This window comes from Crocuta crocuta, unplaced genomic scaffold (genome assembly GCF_008692635.1).
Source record: "Crocuta crocuta isolate KB4526 unplaced genomic scaffold, BGI_CrCroc_1.0 scaffold126, whole genome shotgun sequence".
Taxonomy (NCBI): Eukaryota; Metazoa; Chordata; class Mammalia; order Carnivora; family Hyaenidae; genus Crocuta; species Crocuta crocuta.
Window position 1 is genome coordinate 3,990,215 of NW_027531000.1, and position 15,475 is coordinate 4,005,689.

General features: G+C 41.2%; 1 protein-coding gene across 15 annotated transcripts in view; it reads left to right on the forward strand.

Moving 5' to 3' along the window:
• MITF (melanocyte inducing transcription factor) overlaps positions 1-15,475 on the forward strand; it is a 231,491-nt gene that overhangs the window by 195,390 nt on the left and 20,626 nt on the right. For all 15 annotated transcript variants that reach the window (XM_077770620.1, XM_077770627.1, XM_077770621.1 and 12 more), the window contains 4 exons: positions 1,261-1,488; positions 2,815-2,898; positions 5,242-5,337; positions 13,545-13,662. In XM_077770620.1, coding sequence (XP_077626746.1) covers positions 1,261-1,488; positions 2,815-2,898; positions 5,242-5,337; positions 13,545-13,662 — 526 coding nt within the window. The remainder of the gene's footprint in view (positions 1-1,260; positions 1,489-2,814; positions 2,899-5,241; positions 5,338-13,544; positions 13,663-15,475) is intronic.

The window sequence follows — 15,475 nt, forward strand, 5'->3', positions numbered from 1 at the left end:
GTGTAAAGGTTTTTTTTTTTTTTACATGCATAACTAATTAGCTTAGGTTATTATAAGCAGGGCTGCTGTGATAAAGTTTCCGGTGGTGTCTCAGGATGCCTTGTTTATAGTGCCTTCTCTATGCCAGTCAGTCTGCAAATCGGCATTACAGAAAGTAGAGGGAGTGAATAGGCTACCGTTTCTCGTTGGATTGGGGCCACCTAAAACGTTGTTATGCTGGAAATGCTAGAATATAATCACTATCAGGTGAGCTTTACTCTTATTCATATTTAGTGTCTGGAATGCAATGCAATAAATTGTGTAATTCACCTTTTCATTTTATTGTATTCTTTCCAATAAGTGCAAGTCTACTAGTTTAATGCTATTTACTATTTGATACCGTAAGAAGGAATTCAATGTGGTTTTGAACAAAGTAAATATTAGTAGGGTATTTTTTTCCCCTAGTGCCTGGCTGTACTCTGTCCATCAGCTCCTGTTAGGAGCTCTTAAGATTAAGTTGTATTTATCAAGGAAAAAGTAACTTTAAAATGAGTACTATTGATTTTTTTTTTTTTTACAAAAAGGCATTTTTAATTCTGTATTAATGTTTATAAGAAAGGAGGGAAAATATCCTGGTGCCTTAATTGCCATGCCTTTAAAAGCACATACATGTAAGTGTGAAGCGTTTGAAAGAAACGGCTTAATGTTGAGTTCAGGATCTTAATTAAAATGTTGAATAATCATGTCCAAATGAAAGTGGGAGGAATTAATCTACAACCAGTTGATTTAATCATCAGAATGTTTCTGTTTATTTTCTACAACCGTTTTACAGCTGGTTCTTAAGGAGGTTTTTGTTGTTGTTTTTAAACAGAAAGCTGTTCTGTTTGCCAAGGAAAGTAAAATAAATTGTTATGCTCCTTTTTCTAGATTGTTTTCATCTCAGTAAACTCTTCCAGTTGTGTTGGGGAAAGTTTTACCCTACAGATGGTTGCAAATTTTCAATTCTTAGACATGAGCAGAAGGGCACAAGATTTCCAGGAGATGTGCAGCTCATTAGCAGGGAAATAAAACAGGGCAAAGTATTACCCCAAATCCTGAGAGTTAGACTTTAAACTTCAGTAATATCAAAATCCATTAGCAAAGTGCCTGGTACATAAACAGGGGCTTAATAATTTATTCTGTTGGTGGACTGGCCAGTCTCATGTTTGTGCCTGAGCAAAGAGCCGACCGAAACTCACAAATAACGGCGCTGTCTTCTCTTCCCTCCGTGGCTATGTTCAGGTGCAGACCCACCTCGAAAACCCCACCAAGTACCACATACAGCAAGCCCAAAGGCAGCAGGTAAAGCAGTACCTTTCTACCACTTTAGCAAATAAACATGCCAACCAAGTCCTGAGCTTGCCATGTCCAAGCCAGCCTGGCGATCATGTCATGCCACCAGTGCCGGGGAGCAGCGCACCCAACAGCCCCATGGCTATGCTCACACTTAACTCCAACTGTGAAAAAGAGGTAATTCATGTCTCCTCCCCTCTCCTGTCTTCTTACACTAAATGAATGTCTGTTGGATATTATTCCCACACTTGACTTTGGACTCTAGTCTGTCTGCGGGGCCACATGCGCTGGCCTTTGTCCCAGTTTCTGCTACGTGGCCACCGCTCTCCGACTTCTTTCTCACCGTCACTGGGTTATTGGGTTATGGCTCAGGACAGGACACCTGGCCGCTCCCGAGTGGGATGTGGAGGCGAGGACACTTTCTCTCCCACCTTGTTTCCGCTTTGTTAGCTGAGCGCTCTCTTCTTTTCAGTGCCTTCCCATTTACAAAGCAGTGAAAATGCAGAGAGGAGAAGGCAAGGTGGAGAAGGAAAAACAAAAATAGAAAAGGTGTGGGACAGGCGGTTTAGAAGTTCCGCCTGTTGTGAATGTCTGGAATATTATTTTTATTTCTCCCTGAGTTGAAGAGAAAAAAAAAAAAAAGCACAGAATGTGCGTGGATGGATTTGAATAATGTAGCACGTGAGAATTTAACAGAGAAGCAAAGGTTTAATTGCTAGATAAATTCCGTTTCATGATGAGATTGCCGCTGCCGTGGAGTCTGCTTTTGTAAAGGCTGGATTGGAGACAAGATTCAAATGCANAACAAAAATAGAAAAGGTGTGGGACAGGCGGTTTAAAATTCCCCCCTTTTGTAAATTCTGGAAAATTTTTTTTTTTTCTCCCTGAGTTGAAGAGAAAAAAAAAAAAAGCACAGAATGTGCGTGGATGGATTTGAATAATGTAGCACGTGAGAATTTAACAGAGAAGCAAAGGTTTAATTGCTAGATAAATTCCGTTTCATGATGAGATTGCCGCTGCCGTGGAGTCTGCTTTTGTAAAGGCTGGATTGGAGACAAGATTCAAATGCACCTCAAGCTAATTGTTGCATCAAAATTTGAAGCATAAAAATACCTGAGAGGAGAGTTGTAATTTAATGCCTGTTATTTCCAAATTATGAGATGATAAGCCTCATTTTAATGGAGTTTCACAGTACTCTGAAATGTTCTTGTGATTTCAGAGGTGACTTTTCTGAAGTTTCTGAGTTCTAATTTCGAGAGGGACTCATTCTTTTCCCCTGTGCCCAAAGCGACTGTCTTATTTTTCTCTGTCCATATTTGTCATCTGTCAAGCTGGTTGGATGGAAGTTCTTTGTGCATCATTTTATTTCTCAGTCAGATTCTCCTTTGTTTGAAAGCTTATTAGTTCATCTTGTTGCTACACATTCAGCCTCATGTGAACGTTGTCATTGAAAAGTCGTTTGCAAATCCAAGTCATGGGCTGATTTTGCTTGTGTTTTTGCAGGGATTTTATAAGTTTGAAGAGCAAAACAGGGCGGAAAGCGAATGCCCAACTATGAACACGCATTCACGAGCGTCATGCATGCAGGTACTGAATGACTCGGCAGCCCAAGGATGTAACACTTTGTAATGCGAATCTATATTTGTGGCTCCTCACGCCTTCCTGATGACTTCAGGGTTTTTCTCCCCTCATTGATTTTTTTTTAATGGAGAAAGCTACAAACAGGGCCATTTTCCTCATTGTGTCTGATGATTAAATAACTAAGGGAAATTAAACTTGAAATGCATTTTCCTTAAGCTGCTTTAAGTCATTAAAAAGTGTTTGAAATCCATAAATTGTAAGACAAAATGTAAAATGATGTATTCATTTAGATACCATCATCAGTGTGTTACACAAATTTGTAGGGTAGCAACTTCAATAGGCTATTAGTAAAACCACGATTTGGGTATTTGTGTGTGTGTGTATGTGTGTGTGTGTGTACACGTGTGTGTGTGTGTGTGTGAGAGAGAGATCTATATATTGTTTTATAAAATGGACTCCCATGAAACATGCATTTGAAATTTTCTAATTTAATAATATTTCATGGATTTTTTCGAAGTGATTAGAGATTCTTCTAATCTCTATTCTGTGACATCCTATTTAATAGATGAATAAATAATGCCACATTTATTAACATATTTATTTTACAATGTGTGTATAGATATATAAGAGAAAGAAGAATAAGCAATGAAAAATTCTTTACTTTTCTCTGTTTCCTATTATTAACTTGTATTAGTGATTTTTTAATCAGAAAAAGAAATGATTTAAAAAATTCTATCACACCAGGCCCACTAATTTTATTTCCCTAAAAATTTACAACGAGAGGTTGTGCATAAGTCTCCTGGCCCATAGACAGAATTGGTCTATCTAGAAATGAAACTACATAAACAGTGTGCTGGAAGTTATTCAAAACTGACCCACATTTATTCTTGTCAGGGTCACTTAATAACTCTTATTTTTTGGGTGTTTACTGTATCCATGACACTCTGAGCACTTTATGTGGTTTATCCTGAAATCTCACAAGAGTCCAATAAGAGGGGCGCCTGGGTGGCTCAGTTGGTTGAGCGTCCGACTTTGGCTCAGGTCATGATCTCACAGTTTGTGGGTTCGAGCCTCGCGTCGGGCTCCGTGCTGACAGCTAGCTCAGAGCCTGGAGCCTGCTTCAGATTCTGCGTCTCCCTCTCTCTCTGCCCCTCCCCTGCTCACACTGTCTCTTTCTCTCTCAGAAATAAATTAAAAAAACAAAAAAGAGTCCAATAAGACAATGAGTATTATTAACCCCATTTTCCTGATTGGCCTTTTGAGGCCCTTAAAAATTGAGGGCTTTGCCCTTAATACAGAAAATGGGAGAAGGAGAATTCCAACAAGCCCTGTGACTGACGGTGGGGCCTGTCTCCTTTCACTGGAAATGGCCAAAAGACCTAACAGGCATTCCTCTGAGCTCCGAGACCTCACTGTGTACTTGTGAAGCACTGTTTAGATTCGAGCATGAGTGCACCCTGACAGACACACAGGCACACCACCCAGCTCACGCACGTAAGGTGTTTACAAAGAAATGTTCTCACAGACGTGTCTTTGCAACTGCTGCAATGCACATGTAATCACTGTTGTTTATTATCATAACTGATGTTTTGGTACTTGAGGAATAAAATTGATCTAGAGGGACTGTCAGCTCCACAACTGTAATAACCCCGTCCTGGTATACTCCTGGGGGAACCCCGCGCACACTGGCAGCTGTACAAGGAGACTCTTAGTTTACAAGGCACTGTAAGATCGGTGCAGGGTTCGCCAGTAGCCTGAGGGCCACAGTGACCCCCCACACAAGTTCCTAGGAGAGCAAAGGTCTGAGTGACCGCCTGTGTTTTCTTACTTCAAGGAGGGTCTACAAAGGCTATGGGGTATAGTCCTTCGAGAAAAACAAAGAAATTGCAGCTGCCATACAAGATGAGGTCTCTCAGTCCATCTTTCCTGTCTACTAGTGGCAGTTGAGCATAGGGCTTGAGACCCTGGGTTCAAGTTGTGGCTTGAGGCCTTCTTCCATTGGGCAAGGCACTTCTCCTTCGCCTCAGCTGGAGAATGGATATACTGACAGTACCTACACTGATAGGGCTGTTGTGAGGGGGAAGTGCTTGAACCCATCCAAAGCCCAGAGCCCGGTGCCTGGCCCCTAGTCCTCCTAAGCACTGGTTACAGATGTCGTCCTTATCACCTGTTGGTGTCAGTGACCTTCAGTGATGTTCATAGTTGGGGGGAAGGGGATGGTAACTTCTTAGAAATCTTACTGAAGAGCATGAGCGCTGAGGGTAAGAAAAGAACCATGGATCTCTCTTTGGGTTGCTTTGTACCGTTTTTGCTCATATTTGTCTCTTCCACTGCCCTTTTTTCCTACAGATGGATGATGTAATTGATGACATCATTAGCCTAGAATCCAGTTATAATGAAGAAATCCTGGGCTTGATGGACCCTGCTTTGCAGATGGCAAACACGGTATTGATGACTTTTCTTAAAGACTATCTTGAGATATTTCTAGTGTTCTCTCCTTTTTCCTGAGCTTTTAATTTATTTCTGCAAGTGACTGAGAAATTTGTTAGTACTAATACAGAGAGTTGTCTCAGGATTGCAAATAAGTGATTGTGACATTGGAAATTAAGAATTTCTCGTGGGTTTATCAATAGCCCCATGACAAAGCTCTACGTTCCTTGGTGTCCAAGTTCACTGTCACTGGGACAATAGGCCTTCCTCTTCCCCATGACATCTAATGACAACAGAGTGCACCACTGCCAGGGGAAAATACTGTGCATGGTACTATTCACAGTAGCATTATCCTTGGCATAACAAAGAAATGCACTTTTTAAAGGTGGTACCTTTCTATTCACAGATGATAGAATGATATTCAAGTTGCCTTCCTTCAGCAAAATTTATTCCAATTTCAGTTAATAAAGCAGTGGTTTATTAAACTTCCTTCTCTCTATAATTTGGAACCTTACCTGTATTGGTTATTTCCTTTCTCGCTCCTTAGAGTGGTGTCTTATGTTACCATTTAGCCAAAGTCTTATTGTAGATCTTATTTAGTTCTTCCAATAATTCTGTGAGTCAACTTCGGGTAGTATCACCGGCCTTGTTTTTGGGATTAGGAAACGTCAGCTGGTCTTGCACAGACTGACACAGCTTGGGTATGTCAGAGTCAGGACTCCTCGTTTGGCTTTGAGTGTCTTGTCCCATCTTTTTTTGTTTTCTCTCAGCGCAATGCCATGGTGCTATCATATTCTTTAATAACCTGTATTTAAAAGGCTAACTTCCATAGGGGAGAGGGATATGAGGGGACTTGTTCTTTAATGGGTACAGAGTTTAATATGTGGAAGATGAAAAAGTCCCAGGGATGTTTCACAACCTGTGAATAGACTTAACACTCCTGAGCTGTACACTTCAAAATAGTTAAGATGCTAAATTTTATGTTATGTGAGTTTTTACCGCAAGAGAAAATCTTTTCAGAGAATAAATTCCTGTAAATAAATTCTGTGGCCAGGGAATACGATAGCTCTTACTTATTTACACCAAAATAGTTTATATAGAAACTAAAGTTTTATAGGTAGCATTTTCTTTTATTTTTCATCTTGTTTCACTTCTTTCAGTCCACTTACCTGAAGTCCTGAGGGATGAGAACTCCCCTTGAAACCCCGAAGTCTTTTCTAGGATCCTTAGTCTTTGTCAAGTTCCTGCTCGTGTAAACTCACCCCCTGATTTTGAAAGAACTAGCTCTTCTGCCATCTTGACAGATGTTTCCATTCCAGAGTTCCCCCCACCCTCTTTGAGCCCTTAGTTGGCTTCAGTCAGAACCCTTCTGCTTTCCACTTTTTGCCTCTCGTGAGGAGGGCCACACTTGTCAGCAGTCGAAATCCTAGGGTGAATGTGAGCAGAACACTTGGGAGAGCTTGCTTGCACTGTGGAATATGTAAATGTACTCGAAAATGTAGGTGTATTGATGGGCATGGAGGAGGGCACTTGTGGGGATAAGCACTGGGTTTTATATGGAAACCAGCTTGACAATAAACTATTAAAAAAAAAAAATGTAGGTATATTTACAATGTTTTCAGTGCCCTAGCAGTAATTATTAGCAATGGCCCAATCATCCCAAAGGGACTTTGCTTGATGAGGATGGTCATTTTGCCAGTGGTCTCAAGTGGTATCTGGGCACACTCAGGAGGACTATAAAGTTGCTGTGATTTTTTATAAATCATTCAAAATGTTTTCTCCAATGGTGAGGGTCTTTAAGTCGTCTGAGCCAACCTAGTACTCCGTGCATTAGCCTTTCCTTGTATATCTTCTGTGTCCCCCGCATACACACAAAAAATCAGTCTTCTATCTTCTTGAAAGCCTCTGAAGAAGGATATGCACTAAACTCACAAGACAAACAGGAAGACACAATGGTTAGGAGTTGGAGATTTGTGCTCATATCTGGGTTCCTCTACAAAGCCTGCCATTTCCTGTGTCGTCTTGCATGTTACTTCCCCTGTTGAAGTACCGCATTTCTCCATCTGTAAAATCTGACCGATAATTGTGCCTGCTTCACGTGGTCATCTCCTAAAGTATGTATAGCGTTCAGCATTGGAAACAAGTTGTGCTCCACAGCATCTAAATTATTAAGCATAATTTTTTGTAGTATCAAGTAGTTTTGATAGTATTTTATTGGTGATATTCCTTGAGCATCTGTAATGTGTCTAGCTCTATTTTAGAATAACATCGTACTTAATACTTATAATCCAGATATTACTCACAGTGAGTTTTTCTGTGAATTCTAGACATGGGTCCCGGGTTGCCTCATGGAGAACTTGTCCTCATGACAACCCTTCTTTTTTTCTTTTTAATGTTTGTTTATTTTTGAGAGAGAAAGAGAGAGAAAGAGACAGAGTGCAGCCAGGGGAGGGGCAGAGAGAGAGGGAGACACAGAATCCGAAACAGGCTCCAGGCTCTGAGCTGTCAGCACAGACCCTGACATGGGGCTTGAACCCACAAACCTGAGCCAAAGTTAAAAGCTTGACCAACTGAGCCACCCAGGTTCCCCCTCATCACAAGCCTTCTGAAGACAGTTCCCAGACCCCCATTTGCTTCTCTTCTTTATTTTTTTTTTTAATGTTTAATTATTCTTGACAGAGAGAGACAGAGAGAGACAGAGAGAGAGAGAGACAGAGAGACAGAGTACAAGCAGAGAGAGAGGGAGACACAGAATCTGAAGCAGGCTCCAGGCTCTGAGCTGTCATCAAAGAGCCTGACACAGGGCTCAAACTCATAAGACATCATGACCTGAGCCGAAGTTGGATGCTTAACCGACTGAGCCACCCCGGCACCCCTGCTTCTCTCCTTTAGACTGAATACCTGTGTCTCCTCAGTCATTCTGCATTAGAATGGAAATCTTATTTCTTCATTATCTGATTGCTCCTAAGCTAGCTTTAGGATTGAATTAACTACTATGTCACCAGCGCTGGGTGAGGTATGCTTCCTCTGCTCATAGGGCTTACCAGCCTGCGAAGGGGAGACCACGTCAGACCATGAATAAAGGAGGATAATTCAGGAGCAGGAGAGCAATCTCGGAGGAGTTCCTGGGTGGTAAAGATCCCCTGGGCAGAGTTGAATTAATTCCCAGCCAGGGGAGGAATCACCTGTAGCCACCCTCATCAAATGTCACTTACTATCCAGGCATTCATTACTTTTCTGTATTTATACCCTGAAAAAGTCTAAAGAGAGCCCCAGCAGAATCAGGCCATGGCAAAAGCGGTTCAACACTTTGCTATCAGTGGAGACTATAATATAGAAATTAAGAACTCAGACCGTGAGCCAGGCAGCTGAATTCAGTGCATACTCTTGAGTGAGTTACTTGACCTCTCTGCCTCACTTTCTTTGTCTGGAAAATGGGAATAATAATAATAGCATATAAAATAATAGAATCCATATAAAGATTGCAAGAGTTGATCTATAAGCATTTAGAAGAGTCTTGATTCTGATAACGCTCTTACTAAATGTTAGCTACGAGCTCTGACTCTTGATACATTTGGGCTTGCGTTGTCAAAAGAAATAACAAAGCTACGGCAACTCACATCTTAATTTTTCCTCCCTCGGTAGAGTTTAAGCTTCATGTTCTTTATGTTAGGCATTTCTTTTCCTTTTATTTGATTCTTTGATATGCTTTATTTCAAGTTAACTTCTTGAAAAAAAAAGTAAAGTGGAAGGAACACTTAGAGAGGAAACTATCCTTAGGGAATTGGAGTCTAGAAATAACTATTCTAAGAGCACAAGGGCCCTCTTGTACCATTACAAACAAAGAATAAAAGTCCCAGTTTGCTTGTGCTCACAGTACTCAATTGATATTCAGAGAAGGGGAGCATCCAGAAAGAAAAAAAAATAATAACATTTTACAATGATCACTTACTTGGAAAAATATTCATTTTGGTGGAGCAGAACATTGAAGAACTCACTTCAGACCAAGTTTGGGGCATAGGCCCACAGGTGTGTAACTTCTCTTTATCTGTCCCTATTAGACTCTGGCTTTAATCTGTCCACTGTCCACTTATATGCTGGAAGTGAAATCTTTTTTTATTATTTTTTTAAATGTTTATTTTTGAGAGAGAGAAAGAGAGCACAAGCAGTGAAGGGGCGGGGGTGCAGGGGTTGGGGAGACACAGACTCCAAAGCAGCTCCAGGCTCTGATCTGTCAGCACAGAGCCCGACACAGGGCTTGAACCCACAGACCGTGAGATCATTACCTGAGCTGAAGTCAGATGCTCAACTGACTGAGCCACCCCAGGTGCCCCAAGGAAGTGAAATCTTATCCATCAGGTTCATGTGCTGGATAAAAACCCAGCAAAGACACAGCATACCCATGTTAACAGAAGATGCCTCTTCCTCTTCCTTAGCTCCAAAGATACTATTTTGCTCTAATTATAAATGTTGACTGTGTTTCTGGGGCAGTTTTTCTAACCCAGAAGGGGAACCACAAAATCCTTTCTTAAGTATGTATGGCTGATTTTTAACTAGAAAAAAAAATTTTTTTATTACTTAAAATGATTGTTTAAAAAATTATTTAAAATAATTTTTTGACTGTTTATTTTTGAGAGCGTGACAAGGCATGAGCAGGGAGGGGCAGAGAGAGAGAGAGAGGGAGACACAGAATCTGAAGCAGGCTCCAGGCTCTGAGCTGTCAGCACAGAGCCCGATGTGGGACTCGAACCCACAAACTGGGAGATTGTGACCTGAGCCAAAGTTGGATGTTTAACTGACAGATCCACCCAGGTGCCCCATGTTTAATCAACCTTCCGTTAAGTAGCTTCAATGAATGACAGCCATTAACACAAAGAACATAAGGCACCATTTAGGGGCAAAGTCTCTCAGCTTCAGCACCACAAATATTTGAGATGGATCATTCTTTGTTATGAGACTATCCTGCCCATTTAAGGATGTTTTTAGCAGCATCTCCAGTCTTCATCCACCGGATGCCAGTGGTACCCTCCTACCCCCCAGTTGTTACACCCAAAAATGGCTCTAGAGGTTGACAAATCGTTTCGGGGAAGGGACGGTGTCCCCACTGAAGAAGCCTTGATTTAGCACTGAGCCAGTAGTCCACCCCTGTAGTTCCCTTGATTCCTGTATTTAGATTTGCATTGCAGTCTGTTAAAATTGGTACAGTGGTTGACAGGCTACTAAGTAATTAACATGGCTCGTGGTGTCATTGATCAAAGTTTAAGGTGGACCAGGAGCACAGTACTTTGTAGAAAAGCATAGTATTACTAAACCTGGCAGTGTGTTGATCACTTAAATGTAATGTTTCACCCCCCTTTAGCTCTAATTGTTACAAAACCCTGCGAGATGGGTGATATGATCACCACTTTTCAAAGGGGGCCCCATACATAACCAAAGAGGTTAATATCACACAGCAGGTCAGTAACCCAGGCAGGTTTTAACCTAGTTCTCCAGCTCCTAAGCCTGGCTGTGAATTGCTGCACTCTTAATTTGTAAATTTGAGTATCCATACTTGGCTACTGAGCAACTAGGTTTTTATTTGCTTAGATCTAGTTGGAGATTAATTGCAAATTGCACTTTCTAGTTGGTTTATCAGCAGGTTGTCACTGTCCTCGCCCCAATACTACTATTAACATAGTATGTGAACTCGCTACCACAAAGCTCTATTCACACGGAGCTAGAACCCTGGCTTCTCTGTCAAAATCAATTAAGACAACATCCACAAAACGCCTTTCTAGTTCTGTGCCTGGCCCAGAGTAGGAGCTCACAAAAAACTTTCCCCAGCAAAATATTCTGGCAGGCTGTCTGCTACCAGCTCCTAATCGGCAAGTATTGGAAAAGCAGCCAGAGCAGGAAATCTTTTAGAGATGTAGGTGGACGGTTATAAGCTGCTTTTTGGGCTGGAAGTAATGCTGTCTGACCTCAGTGGAGAACCTGATAAGGCATCTTGTTATAGAGATTTTAATTCATCTCCCTTCGTGGTGGGCATTGCCGTCTGTCCAGGCCACTCACAGCAATCTTTTCTGGAGTTTTTAACTCCCTCGCAACCTATTCCTCTCTGGAGAGCCCCAGTCTTTCTCCCCACCCCCATCCTGCATGTCTCTCCATCTGTCTGCCTGTGTGTACATGTGTCTCTCTCTTCCTGTTTCCACCCCTTCCCTGAGTCTTTGCTTAGATATATGTTTAGATATGTTTAGAAAATACGTTCTTGTCCTGGAAAAGCTTATAACTGGATATCTGTTCAGTGTAAACCCTTTGGTGCCTTAGAGGTTTTCTTTAAAGCTCTCTATGTATGTGTTGCCTATTAATTTCCCCTAACAAATCATCATAGTAACTCAATTGCATGTTTTGCTTACAGTTTGCATTTCAAAATATTTTAGATATGATTTGTTTTTCTAGAGGAATGGAAATTTTTTTTTTNTATTAATACTCAGTAGTTCCTCTAAAATCTGAAACTCTGGAAAGATATCTTTGGGATATCTTTGGGATCCAGAGGGGTTACCAGATGTCATAGCAGCTGTAGAAGTTTTGATGCTCAGATTCTCTACAGCGCTGTACTGAGACATTTGTACTCCTTTCCTTGTGGCGTCTTAAGTTGGACCAGAGTAGGAGCGAGCACACACAGGGGGAGCCTGACCCTAAGAAGGTGACCTACTTCATTCTACTACTTAGTAAAATGACAGCTAAAAACCACAGTCCCTTTGGATCAGGTCCTTAGCTAGAGGGGCTTGAATTATGGTTCAAGGACATTTTAAGTTATCACAGCACATTGTTTATATGAATTTGTGTAGTGAGATATTTGTATTGAGTTTTATATACATAATAAACATCCTGCCTTCAAAAAGAAGCAAAAGGCTGAGTGGAAAAGAGAGAGACGTGTTCTGCTGATCTGCCTGTGCTTCCTGCCCTCAGGCCCCAGTCGTGTTAGAGCAGGTGCCCTGTTTACCTGTCGAAAAGTACAGGCCTTCCTCATGTCTTTAGTTAGGGGTTTAGTTCATAGAGGACATATTTGGAAGCCATGATGGATAGAGGGTCGAAGGCTGCCGGTGAAGGAAAACACATTTCTGTCTTTATTTTGTGAGATATTTTTATCTATATGTTAGTAGCCACTGGAAAAAACGAAAGGTGAAATCTTCACTGTTCTCTTTCCTTGACACCTCTTAGTCAGTAAACATTCACTCGTCTCAGATGTAGAGTAAAACTTAGAGTGGATAGTCAAGGGTGGGAAGGGTTAAATGATGTATTTTTATACTCAGTATTAATAGTTACAGGAGGTGTTTGAATGAAGCTGGGAATGGGCAGTTTCTGCAGTGGCAGAAGTGAGGTCCCTTGACTGTGTCCCCGGAGTGAAGATTCAGAACTTTGTTTCAGCCGGTGGGAAGAGGAAACGCCTGGGACCGCTTCGGGCCACAAAAACGGGTCCCGCAGTGAACTCGATACAGGAACAGCAGCACCGGGGACAGGAATAAGTTCACTGCTCCAAATTATTCAGTTCAGAACTGGAGAAAAACGCTGAAGCTAGGTTGAGAAGGCGAAATACTTCTTTCCTTCTTCTTCTTCTTTTTTTTAAGTGTATATTTTGTTCTTTTATTAAAGTCAGTGGGCTCCCTCTTGTGGCTTTGCGAAAGATTTCAATTTCAAGGAAAATAGCCTGTCGTTAGCAATAGAGAAGCCATTTCTTTGCCAATAGAAAACACTTTTCGGTGCTTTTCCTCTGTAAAAGTGCTCTTTACTTTATAGTAAAGAGAGTTAAAAAGGGACAGGGGAGGAAAAGAATGACTTCGATGAGAAACCTGATTTGGTGAAAAACTGATGCCACGTGGAACCCTATTTTAACGGTAATTGCCATCCTTTACTGAACATCTAGTGTATGCTCCTGCATGTGCTACATAATGAGTTTGCCACATTATCCATTGTCTGCACGCTCAAAGTATAATTATAAGCTGATAATATAACCATCTTATGGGTGAGAGAGTCTGCATCCTTTCTTCTCTCAAAGGGAACAAGCTAAGGTGACCCTGTATCTAAGGGAGCGAAAAGGTAAACCTGTCATGCTTTCCTGTTTAAAAAAAAAAATGACTTTTTACCTCCAACTTAAATAAAGTCTGGAATAGATAGGAGTCTAGCTGAATAACTGAGGAATTGTTCAACAGTTCATTTCTGTCATTGTTTTCTCTCTCTAGTTACCTGTCTCTGGAAATCTGATTGATCTCTATGGCAACCAAGGCCTGCCACCCCCGGGCCTCACCATCAGCAACTCCTGTCCAGCCAACCTTCCCAACATCAAAAGGGAGCTCACAGGTAAATTCTGGCAAGAATGCCTCTTACTGGGGATTTTCTGTTAAGTTTCTGACAAGCACAGTTATCAAATTATGACCTCCAGACTACTTCCAGTTTGTAGACATACTTTGTTTTAGGTCTATGCAGTGGCGAAAACATTGAGCGATAGTTTAAGATGGAGGGTTGATACTTGGAAATCCTGGTTTCCGGGTACTGGGAATTGGGGCTGCTCTCACTCCATGGCGCCATTAGTTCTCCGTGACACCCATCATTTTGTCTCCGGCTGCTGTCCCCTTTGGGGTGGGGGTACTAGGCTACGTTTTTAATGATCAAATGTCTCTACCCAGTCTGGTATTTATGCCCAGCCCCTAGAAGCATTTGAGTTTGGGAATCCTGGGTTGAATTTTTCTTGGACATACGTTGAAGCCCGCAGTTGTCAGGATAGGGTAATTTCTTACATCTTCACATGCCTCCTGTTATTTTTGCTACATCATGTGCAGAAGATTTATCCCACAGAATAAAAACATAGGTTATAAAGCCAAGCAATGGGTATTGTTTGTTCCTGAAGCAAGTGTGAAATTACCTATTTCATCATTTTGTTCAATGCTTTAGGGAGGGCATTTGGCTACTAAAACATAACGAAACTACATTAGAACTGGCATTCTATCATGCTGAGTTTTATGGCCCTCACCTCATCCCCCTTTTTAATGTTTGGTCCTTGCATCTTGCAAGATTACGTGAACACACTCAAAATATGGAAAATATATTTGGTCCAAAAAATTCCTGTTTGTTCAAGGATATCTTTAAAAAAGATATATTTCAGGGGCGCCTGGGTGGCTTAGTCGGTTAAGTGTCCGACTTTCGCTTAGGTAATGATCTCACGGTTCGTGGGTTCGAGCCCCGCATCAGAGTCTGTGCTGACAGCTCAGAGCCTGGAGCCTGTTTCAAATTCTGTGTCTCCCTCTCTCTCTCACCCTCCCCTGCTCACGCTGTCTCTCTCTCCCACCTAGAAATAAATAAAACATTAAAACAATTAAAAAAAAAAAAGATATATTTCAGAAGATTGTGGCAGGAGAAAGACATTTTAAGAAAACATTGATTTGGTTTAAAAAGATAATTAATTGGGACTCCTGGGTGGTTTAGTCGGTTAAGTGTCTGACTTTGGCTCAGGTCATGATCTTGTGGTTCATGAGTTCAAGCCCTGCATCGGCTCTATACTAACAACTCAGAGCCTGCAGCTTGCAGCCTGCTTCGTATCCTGTATTTCCTTCTCTCTCTCTGCCCCTCACCTGTTCACACTCTGTCTCTCTCTCTAATATAAATAAACATTAAAATTTTTTTTTAAGTTTTAAATGAAAGAGATAATTAATATGTAAAACCCATTGGGAGTTAACAAAAAGTAGGAACCCTACCAGGAAGGAAAAGTATCATGAAATTCTTAGAAAACAATGCTGAGATCTGTACCAAATAATGATAAAATGTGGTTAGCAGGACATGAACAGAATTCTTACACCTTAAGTGCAAAGTGGGGTTTTGAATTATGTGTTTGATTGTTTCTTCGAAAACAAAAGATAAAAACAGAAGCAGGGGGTGGGAATGAGATAAATAGGTAAGGGGTATAAGTTGATTTTTTTTAAAGAAAAGAAGCAGGTATAATGAACTATATACACTTCCAGAATCACTTTATATCTTAGAAAATGACCGATCCAGGCAGGAAAAGGGTAAAATGCCAGGAAAAGGAGAAATAGACAGGAACTGGGGTTCTGAACCCTGCTAGTTTAAGCCAGAGAATGATGTAGCTGGAAGCTTAGGAGTCAGATCTGATCTATGGGGC